An 11,439-nucleotide genomic window follows, 5' to 3' on the forward strand; every position below is an offset into this window, starting at 1 on the left:
TTCATACCATTGAGATTTCTACTACTGTTCCTAAAGATACAAGCAAGTGAGTGAAAATGGCGTCAGAGCAAGTGAGAAGGGATAATGTTACAAATCTGAGAGAAAACCGTGCGGAAGGCCAGGAGAAAGCGCCCAAAACGGCGGACCGCCGTCATGGTACTTCCGCCGAGAAAATCCACGGCGGCTCCTTCGCCACCGATGTGCACGGACTCCCCGCCGGTACTATTCGCGTTACCGGAACCAATAACACAAGTGGCACTCAGCAGCGTCGCTCTCAAGGCCAGCAGCCTGGTAGACTAGCTAGACTCTGATCTTTAGTACAGTATTTTGTTTCTGCTACTTTTATGTGTTTGTTGTAACTGGTTAATATTCTTTACATGGTATCAGAGCAATATATTATCAATTTTTTTTTCTCACTTCTAATCAACTAGGTGAGCAGAAGAAGAACAATCAAGAAAACTGGCCGTCACTGGAGGAATCCGGGCTACACAGCGCGACGGCGAAGCAGAACACGGCGGAGGCGCTAAGGGCGGCCGAGGAGCGGTACGAGAAGGCGAAAGAACGTGAACGACAGGCTCTGGATGAGGCAGCAGAGAAGGCTAGAAAAGCCGCCGAAACTAGCTCACAGTATGCAGCCAGAAAGAGAGAAGAAGCCGAGAGAGAAAGAAACGCCTGCGCCGGGGAAGGGCCAAGGGACATACATGGCGGAGTTAAGGCGGAGGAGGGAGGAGGAGGGGTGCTGGGAGCCATTGGTGAAACTATAGTTGAAATAGGAAAGACTGCTCAAGATCTTGTCGGCGGACGTGGGAGGAGCAAGTGAATAATTGGCGGCCGGAACAGAGAACACAAGTTGGCCTGGTCATCATAATAAGCTTGGATGCCAATCCTGCCATGGAGTGGTTATTATAGTCTAGCTAGTACGTTAATAATGTAGTATTTTGTGTATCAATAATTTGATGCGTACGTGAAATAATCAATCTTTCTCTTAGTAATAAAGAGTATAAATCCTTTTGTAATTTTATATAATGTTGTCACTATAAATTATATTTGTCATTCATTTACTATATTTTCTACCCGGCAATACTCTATCACTTTTACGAATTCTTAGCAAACCAGGCTTTTACGAATTCTTAGCAAACCAGCCTACAATTGTTAGACTCTGATCTCTGTTCCTCTATGAATGGAGCTGAACTCTAAAAAATTTGTCCATTTATATTTGTTTATATAAACAAACATAGCCTACAATTGTTAGACTCTGATCTCAGTTCCTCTATGAATGGAGCTGAACTCTAAAAAATTTGTCCATTTATATTTGTTTATATAAACAAACATAAATAAACACGAATATAAGTAGTTTATCAAAAGCTCTCTCACTAATTATAAACAAACATAAATGAACACGAATATAAGTAGTTTATTAAAAGCTCTCTCACTAACACTTAGAGTTTGGACCTTAGATTTGGGCTCTATTTTGGAGGACCAAGATCAATTCTCTACAGGACTTCTATCTTGCAGATCAACCAAGCTAGCCCTCTACAGGGTGGTCCCAATTTGAGCATGGAATGTCTCAAAGCAAAACCTTGCTAGCCCTGAATAGATTCATAGGTAGTTTAGTCCTGAATTAAGCTATGATCACCTCTGATTCATATCCAACACATATATCAACAGGGCATAAAACAATAAAAACTCTACAATCTACATACAATATTTAATATTCCAACAGTGAAAAGTAATACAATATCTTTAGAAAAATCTCAAATAAATTATACTTGCTTTTAATCTATGACTGTTAGATTACTTTGACATTTGGTATCCACACATAACAAGAATAACATAAACACAAAAGTAAAACATAAATAAATAAATGAATACCAAATATAATGAGTTAATATCATATGAGGTCCTCTCAGTACAATGTGACACATTTAGTAGTTTTGAACTTTTAAATTAATCACCTGAGATCATTTGACTTTCAAATTGTTACTATATGTGGCCCAAGTTAACTATTTATGGTTTTCCAACTTTTAAAATTTAATCAGTCCTCTTAGAATGATTATAGCTGGTTACAATTTGATAATTGAAAGGCTATGGATGATTAACTTGGACCATGACTCGATGGTAATAATTTGAAAATCGATAAACCATGGATGATCAATTTGAAAGTTTAGGACTAAACGTGACAAAATCACGTACTCGAAGGATACCAAATGGTATTAACTCCAAATATAATTTAATAGATATTAGATTCCAATCCAAATATTGTTACTACACATGGATAAGACATACCATAGTGGACAACACTACAATTGCTGACCTTTGTTTTCATTAAATTATTTATTATATATTAAATTCACAAATCAGAAAATTAACACATCATATACATATGCTCATTTTGTTTTTCATTTAATTTCATCCTAAACGTTAGCATATATCCCGTTGCCCAAATCCCTTTCTTTCGTAATTGTCGCCATCGCCAGATTTAGCACCAACTCGATCATTTTATTCTTAATTAATTAATTAGTGTGCCTAATTGTATTATGTTGTCGTCCATATACTAATTACATACATGCTTGTCTGCTAATCTTGTCATTAATTAACCAATATAATGGGTGTCGTATTGTTTTGTTTTGTTGTGTCCATCATATTGTCTTATCCATATATTCGTATGTATACAGATTATGAAATACAATCAATCAATTAATTAAACAATTTGTTTTTATACTCACGCCGCGTCCCGCGTCTCTACCTCCATCTATAAAGTCATACGTTTTTTTATTTCATTTTAATTTTAATTTTCTCTGACGCAAAAATGATAATTTTATTTCGTCACGCGTCTCTACCTCCATCTATAAAGTCATTCGTTTTTTATTTCATTTTAATTTTAATTTTCTCTCACGCAAAAATGATAATTTTATTTCACTATAAGAAATGTGTGTTTTCTTATCGGCCCACTTGTTTGAATTTTAATCTATTTTAATATATTTTGGATATATTGATATTATCTAATTTGTTTAATTGAATAATATCAAAAGAGTTTGGATATATCTCAAAGGGTGTGTTTGGTTCGCACATGGGAATCGAAATTGGTATGGGTATCAAATACTTGGTAAGAGTAATGGATTTTGGTAGTAGGGTGGGATGCGAATGATTATTAATAGTTGGGAAAGAAAGGAGGAAGAGGAATGAAACCCTTATTTCATTAGGGTATGAGTTTTCCAATTAATGGGGTATTCCAAACCTATAATAGTATTCTAAAAACCTATCAACCAAACAATAACAATCACTTTGATACTCATACCTTATGCCTAAACCCACCAACCAAGCACACCTTCAATTGTTCGTATTCCAACTATGAAGAGCTTAAAGCTTGTTCTTAATTTGAGGTATACATATAAGCCGTTTCTTGAAGATCAAGCGGCTTGAGTTAAGCTTTGGAGACCGTTTAGAGACATTAGTTGAAGAATCGTAAGATCATTCACTTGCGATTTTATCCAATTGAGATAAATTCTAGCCAGACCACTAGCTACAAAGTTCAATTTCTGGTGGTTATGCAACTCAAATTTTCTAAATTACTAATTGTACATCATGATTTGGAGTTATATATATATATATCAGTGAAGAGTCAGAGAATTACACGGAGATTTTATAACTGAATAGGAGCGGAAAGAAGATAAAATTGACGTGAACACGAATCAAATATGCGATACAAGGCCTAGAATAAAATCTATAATTAATTTTACGGAGACTATTATCTACTAACTAACCTTTTATCACTACATACACTATATGCTCGGGGCATGTTAATCTATCCTCAACTTGTACGTGCATGGATTGCATGTCAAGAAGAATGTTAACATTAACATATATGTTAGTTGTAGAATGATACATTATTAATGTAGTTTTTGCTTGCATTATATTGTCAGCGACCACCATGGCTGCGGGCATGCCGCCGGAGCTCCAAGAATAGTTCGCGGCCTCATGCATGGCATCATAATAACGATCTTTATTATTTATTTATGGTTTTGTTATTGAAGTTGACAGTGGACGACGACGGTGGTGGCGCGGCGGAATGAGGTTAGGATAGGAAAGGATTAGAAGCTCCGATCCGACCCTAAGGCGTTGACGATATTTGGAAATGTAATTCTCTTAAAATATGGGTAAATGATAAGTCTTCCGGTTTGGTCCATCAAAATGCATGTTTTCTATTTCGAAAAGAAAGTACGGATTATTAATGAGGTTGACTTAAGTTAGTTATATTTTAATTTTTATATTACTCCGTATTATTAAAGAAGCATTATTGTATTTATGTCTTATCTCAACAATTTTGCTTAAAAAAAAAAAAGAAGAAGTTAAATTTAAAGTTTATAAGGAAATGAGTAAATTAAAGCTATGATATGATTTAAAATAAACATTACACGTAAAATGAAATAAAAGTACAACAAAAAAACATAACATAATAACCATGTTATGTTTTGGCTGGAGAGATCGAACTCGCCATACCTAGTATTACATTTATAAAAAAAAAAAATGTTACTACTTCTAAATCTTTATACTAAAACTTGTTTTAAATAATACTCTGAATGACTCATTTGATTAACACATTGAGGGATCTGATCTATTCTAGAGATATGATGATAACATATCTTTAAAACAAATCTCAAAATGTGTTAATTAAATTAGCCACACATAGAGTATCCTTTAAAACAAGATTTGGTACAACATACTTAGGACGAGTAACATTATACCTCAGTCCTCGGCATTATTCCAATTCAAAGAAATAAACGTACTAGGCTTGAGTTTGAACCGCCATGGGAGGCAGACTATGGTGGTGAGGATCTGGTCCACTCGGAGCAACTCTATCAGTGCCGGCATTCAGTGATCTTCTTTTATATTCCTTAATTTCAAAGGGGCTAAACCCTATCCTACTTAAAACCGAATCAACTTGATTGTCGGTGAGAACAATAATATTGTTAGGAGCTTGAAAATGGTTTAGGATGCGTGCCTCGGAGAGACCCAAGAACATGAAAACTGCAAAAACCAATACTACTTTTGAGCAAGAAGTTGCCATTTGATGGAAGAAGCTAAGATTAGAAGAAGAAGAAGATCAAGAAAAAGAGCGAGCAAATGAAATGGTGAAGAGCAGGTGGAGTTACATGGACAACCAATTTGGGTATTTATAGACTACGTACGTGTAGAGGCATACTTGTTAAAAAGCTTAATGGGGAGAATGTGAGATTTGTATTTTCTAACAAAAACGACAAACATTCCAACATGGATTGTCTAGCTCCTAGCCCGGGCTATAAAGATGTTAATCTTTTGTGTTTTAAATTGCAATAATATATGATGTTTTTGTTTTTCTGACCTGACATTACTTGTACAATATAGGATGCAGTAAAGGCACTTGTGATCTATACGTGAATTATTAATGAATTACATTGAACAAATGTTGATAATTTATGTATTAGTCAGGGTGTGTTGGGCCTTAAAGAGGAAAGGAATCTGCTTATCCAAACAAAATCCTAACCATTACACGTCTAAAGCCACATATATAGTGCTTATCATAATTCATGCCTAGCTATATTATTTAACTAACTAACTTTATCTACTAGTCTTCTCGTGTGTGCGTGTATATATATACATATACACACATGCACACACAAACACACTTTATGCCATTCACATCCCGTCAATAAGTTATGTGTTAATTGATTATTGTGATGGAGTATTGTCGTATTGAATTGGAGGAAAACTCGGAGAATAGTTAGATATATATACCAATGTTTTGAGGTCAAGCTAGGATATGACTCCGGGGATGGATTAGGATAAGGTTAATTGTGTGGAGATTACATGCGTACGTTCAAGGATAACAAAATATAGTTTAAATTGAGAAATTACTTACACAGTAATATATAAATTTAACTCGCCCAAATAACTAATCATCAGCAGAATTGAATTGAATTTATAATAAGTTTTGAGGCCCTTTACATAACTGTAGGATACGGGGCAATTAACTGCAATAATCCTCCTGGGAAATCCTATAACAAAAGCATAGATTGGTTGGACGGTTTGTTTGGCAGTTGGCTCAACCAACGGCTACCTGACAAGCAGTTGCAAACCGACAAAAACTCGCACCGCGCCCGGCTACGTTGTCAAAAAGTTGTTGTTTCATAAGTTTAACCCACTTTTGTTTATTACAAACATTCAATCTATTTATTATAATTCCCACATGCATCCTGTAGGATAGGTCATAGGTTAATGCAGATGGATATTGTAAAAAAATATTGAACATGCGTTGGCGGCTCTATTTTTAATCAATTAAACACAAAAATTATTAATTAATTATAGTATTGTTATACACTTGAATTTTGTAAATAAAGAAACAACTCTCTTTATTATTTAGAAAACTGATAACTTTTCATAATTTTTAAAAAGAATAATAATATTAGACCATGATAATACAGTATTCATATAAAAATCTACTTCGTATCATTTTATTATCGATATGATTCGATATTGATAAGGTTGGATTACGAGATTTTTAGAGAAAGATTAGAGGTAGTTGGTGTGGGTGGCTAAAAGGCTTGTAAGTATACAAGAATGCCTGGACAAGATAGTAATTGTAGATACAATGAATTGAAGTAGCTAGGAATCCCATGTAATTAATTAGGTTGATGTTCATGCATGTTAGCATAATATAAATTGAGGTTGAATCCAATAACCTTAATTAGATGCATTAGTTATTTTAATGAAGTAGACGTGGCTCCGACGTGTAACCAAGCTAATATAATGTGCTTCACATGGACATGCATGGCTGTGCAGATCGAATCATCCATTGCTTTACATAAATAATGTACTAACATTAATATTCCCTTCAACCTTTCCACCGTTTGTGTCTATACAAAGATTCCAAGTATCTTATGGTTTTATAACACCATTCTGACTATTTCAAACCGAATGTCACATGTTCAAGTCTCATCTTGGTTAAGGATCAGATGTTAATTGACATCATCTTGTTGAACAGATATTGCAGATACTGGGCTTGACCCTCCAGTTGTGACGTTGTTCAACATTAAATTTTGTGTATATTGGATAAATCCCGCATCCACGTGTGTAAATGTGTAATAATTCGTAAATCCCAAATGAGAGTCCCTTTCGAGTTGAATGATTTTTTTTTTTCCAAAATTCAATAGATGTATAATATAATAGCACACAACTTGTTTATATTTTTAATTAATAATTTAGATTTCACTTTATAAATTTTAAAAAGTTACTTTTTAAACTATTTTCTTATGGCAATATAAAACTTTTGTATACATTGTTCATAGTAAAAATACCCAAGATTTTATGATATGATATAGAATTATAATATTCGGTCAAATTTTAGAATCATGCATGATATATAGTATGCAAGCTATATATGCATGTATAGTGACATATGAATAATATATTTTATTTATTCAAAATCGAGTGTTAAATAAACAATAAATATTTTTTTCTATAGTTTCAAATGCACTAAGTAATTGTTAAGTGTCCCAAAAGTAAGAAAACCAAACTAATATGAAGCCTTTTCTACTATTAATTAATAAAAAAAGTGTGTCAACTTTTTAAAATTTTTAATTAATATTAACATAATAATTTGATCCTCCACTATAAGTAATTAATATTATTAATTAATTATTATTTCCTCCACCAAGTTTAGAGTGGTGAGATCCTTCAAATTGGAGTGCAATCCTTATTATTAATCAATTGAAATGAGTTTTAGAAACTAACGTTCAATTTCAATTCACTATAAATATAATAGATCTGGATCTTGATATAGATATTAATTTAAATGTGATGATTTAAAAAAAAAAATATATATATATATATATATATATATATATGACAAAACATTTTGTTTAAGTGTAAAGTAAATATTAATATAAATGGACTTGTTTTAGATTTTTTTTTTTTTTGTGACGAAAGAAACTCACAACCAGAGTATACATACTGGATATATTGATTATATTCCACTCATGTGTAATAATCTACAAATTAATTACACAAGAAAGGTGAATTGTACTAAGAAGACCATTGGAAGGTTTGGTAAATAGTTGTTATTGATTGTGTTAGTGGATTTGACTAGTTGATAGCATTAAGTGATTGTAAAAAGATGTTTGGTAAATTAGCTATTAGTTGATACATGATTACATGTAAAATGACTTTCTTAAAAAGCTTATCAGATCAAAAAAGTTATTTTGAGTAACTTTTTGAATTCTAACGAAGCAATAAATTGTTACAAAAAATTAATTAATCAAACACTTATAATAGATTTTTAATCAAGTCAAACAACTAATAGTAATCAAATAAGCCAAAATTGATTGATAAGCTAACTATGTTATTAAACAGGGTCCATATGTGACATACTTGACCAAGAGTTATGTTTCATCCATTCATTCATTGCTTTCGGGGTTGTTTTAGGTTAATTTGTTTGTTGTACTAAAAAAAGGTTAATTTGTTTGTTTACGGATTTGTAGGTCGGTTTTGGAGTGTTCGATATATATAAACTAAATTTCATCACATCGCAATAGAAAAGGTGATTAATATTGACCAGTTTGTTTGGCTTAGTTAAATGCTGACTGAGTGTCGCAATTATTATTGTTGTGGATATATGATGATTTTACTTTTTAGTATGGCATGTCAAACAATTTTCTATTGTCTTCTCTTATTCACTAACGTACTTAAATAAATTAACTCCCACTAACCTAATCTAATGCCCTTTGACCTTCTTTCTTCTTTTATTTCCCCTTTAATTTCGCATCCACTAATATATTATTATTTTTAGTTAATTTGACCCTTTTTTAACACAAAAAATTAAAATTGCATTAGAAAGATCATGTGCATGTTACAGACTCGATCAGGAGAGCGTTGACAATAATTAAATTCATGATCTTCTATACGAGAATCATACGTTATTTAACCGGACCGTCCTTTCGAGCAATTTGACTTAATTTTAGAACATTATAAAAGTGGTATAATAATTAAATTAAACTTTAACTTTTCAAGTAGATGCACGTTAGAAGATAATGGACAAAAATTTGTACAAATATAATGGAAAGTTGACATAATAAATAATTGAAACTTAGCAATAATAAAATGGGGATTATATTAAAACTAATAATATTTTCCAGCAAAAGTTTCACAATCCTACGAGACTCCATCCCACAGGCTGCTTTCCATTGATTTGGTATCAGCTGGATTATACTGCCCTGTGAATTCACAATTTTTATTTATTTTTAATAATATTTAGAAAAAAAACATATAATTAATTTTTTATATTAATAAATAAATAAAATAGGCATATATACCTGCAATAAAATACTGCTGATTGAAACCATTGATAGGGTGTTGGCGTGCGGGTAGAATAACCGTTGAACCGTTGTCACTTTCTCTTCTCAATTTTTCAAAATTTTGGGGATGATTTATAGGATAGTTATTATATCCCACCACTGAATTATTTCCATTGCTATGAATATAATTCAAGGAATTATTGTTGTTGTTGTTGTTATTATCGTTGTTATTGTGTACAACGTTGTTGTTGTTAGTGGTGGTCCTCCCGTCGTTATTATTGGCGGCCGGGGCGGCGTTGTTCCACCCAATCACCATGCCTGTGGGCTCGTATTGACTCTTGTACAGCTTCAGCTCCTCGTACACCCTTCGGTACTCTCCGAACGGTCCCAACACGGGGTCATTATGGCGGCAAATCGCCTCCCACACGAGCGATTCGACCGCCCGGCCCCGCTCCTCTTCTTTTAAGTTCCTCACCATCTTAGTCACGTTGCTGACCCCGAACACCTTGTGCACCGCTTGGAACTCCCGGCCCTTCTCGGCCGGGAAGAACGGCGCGAGCACGCACTTCTCGGTGCACTTCTTACGTTGGTGCTTGCATGAGGCGCATGCAGTGGTTCCATTGCTTCTTTGCATTATTATTGCCGATTACCATCAATGCCAGAAGCAAACTAGCTTTAGTTTGCTCCTTTGATTTGATTATTATAATTAATATCAAACCAAGTTTGTTTGGTCGGGGATTATAAGCAAACAAAGAAAAGGACATAACATGGTTTTCACTCGGACAACCTTAAAAGTATTGTTTTTTTTCCCCTTCAATTCTGGAAAACAATGGAAAGAGTGTTTATGTATTTATAAATTAATACAAATATGCACACAAGAAATTTGTAGATGATTGAAAAGTTTGAATTGCCAACACCATGAAAAGATGGCCTTTTCTCAAAAAGATTTGTAGTTGGAAGCATCACACCGTATCTTTTCGATCTTGCACGGGAGTGTATGTATGTGTTATGAACATAAATTCTGTGTATTATATTAAGTGTTTATGTATCCTCAATTATATAATTCTGTGTATTATAAACATGAATTCTGTACTTTATAAAATTAAATTATATATATTGAACCATGGTCCACAATATAAATTGTTACTGGCCTTTAATTTGTTACTTGTGGCTTTGACAGACACCATCCCGCCAGCTCTACCCAAGACTAGAGCCGTCAAAACGGGCTTAGCCCGCCCCGCCCCGCCAAAAGGGCGGGGCGGGCATTGATTTTCAAAGCCCGTTTTATGGCGGGGTTTTTAGCCCGCCCCGCCTAAACCCGCGGGCTGGCTGGCTTGGCGGGTGCCCGCCAAGCCCGCCTATTAATTATTTAAAAAAAAATTAAATCAGATTTGAGCTTTCCCCACTGCCAGGTATCAGTGCATTGGGAAGAATAATAAAAAAATCTTGTTCCTAAAGAATTCCTTCAACTTTCCCACTTCCCAATTGTTTGATAAATGAAAATCATATTCCCATAATCTCATTTCACCACTTGTGCCCCACTATCCATTTCACCACTACCCATTCCTTTTTTTGTTTGAAAATACCACTGCCCATTGCACCATTGTCTATTTCACCACTGCCCATTCTGCCATTTTTTTTTATTTTTGAAACACTGAACCTCTCCATCTTCGGTTGCTGCTTTGAAGACTCATTTACAGGGAGTGAAGAGAAAAATCTTAAAAGAAAAGAAAAGAAAAAAGAAGAGTGATGTTGGACGAGGAGCATCATTTTGAGTCCAAGGCTGATGCCGGCGCCTCCAAAACCTATCCTCAACAAGCTAGTTCCATTCGCAAGAAACATTGAACCTAACCTCAACAAGCTAGTTCCATTCGCAAGAAACATTGAACCTAAACCCAATTGCATATTCGCAGTCTGTTCTTCTTAAATTTTCATAGCTTAAATTTTCACAGCTCATAGCTTAAATTTTTGCCTCTTCCCTCCTTCAATGTCGCATGATCGCAATCTGTTATTCATTTATTCCTACCGTCATAAACTCATAATTCCTAAATCCTACATGTGTATTTATATTTAAAAAAAAAAAAAAAAAAAGAGGGTGGGGAGGATTGGG

At 33.9% G+C, this 11,439-nt stretch overlaps 2 protein-coding genes across 2 annotated transcripts in view; one reads left to right on the top strand and one right to left on the bottom strand.

Annotated features, from left to right (window-relative positions):
* Positions 1-1,061, top strand: part of LOC116028932 (seed biotin-containing protein SBP65-like) — a 2,715-nt gene extending 1,654 nt beyond the window's left edge. The window contains exons 3-4 of the mRNA XM_031270791.1: positions 52-291; positions 432-1,061. Of these exons, the coding sequence (XP_031126651.1) occupies positions 52-291; positions 432-820 (629 nt within the window). The 3' untranslated portion in view covers positions 821-1,061. The remainder of the gene's footprint in view (positions 1-51; positions 292-431) is intronic.
* An 8,125-nt stretch (positions 1,062-9,186) lies between these two features.
* Positions 9,187-9,963, bottom strand: LOC116028961 (LOB domain-containing protein 2-like). Its single transcript, XM_031270821.1, has 2 exons — positions 9,348-9,963; positions 9,187-9,248 (listed from the first exon to the last, which is right to left on the bottom strand). The coding sequence occupies exons 1-2, from the start codon at positions 9,961-9,963 to the stop codon at positions 9,187-9,189; spliced, it is 678 nt and encodes a 225-aa protein (XP_031126681.1).
* Between the last annotated feature and the right edge of the window lie 1,476 nt (positions 9,964-11,439).

Source organism: Ipomoea triloba, chromosome 1 (genome assembly GCF_003576645.1).
Source record: "Ipomoea triloba cultivar NCNSP0323 chromosome 1, ASM357664v1".
NCBI lineage: Eukaryota > Viridiplantae > Streptophyta > Magnoliopsida > Solanales > Convolvulaceae > Ipomoea > Ipomoea triloba.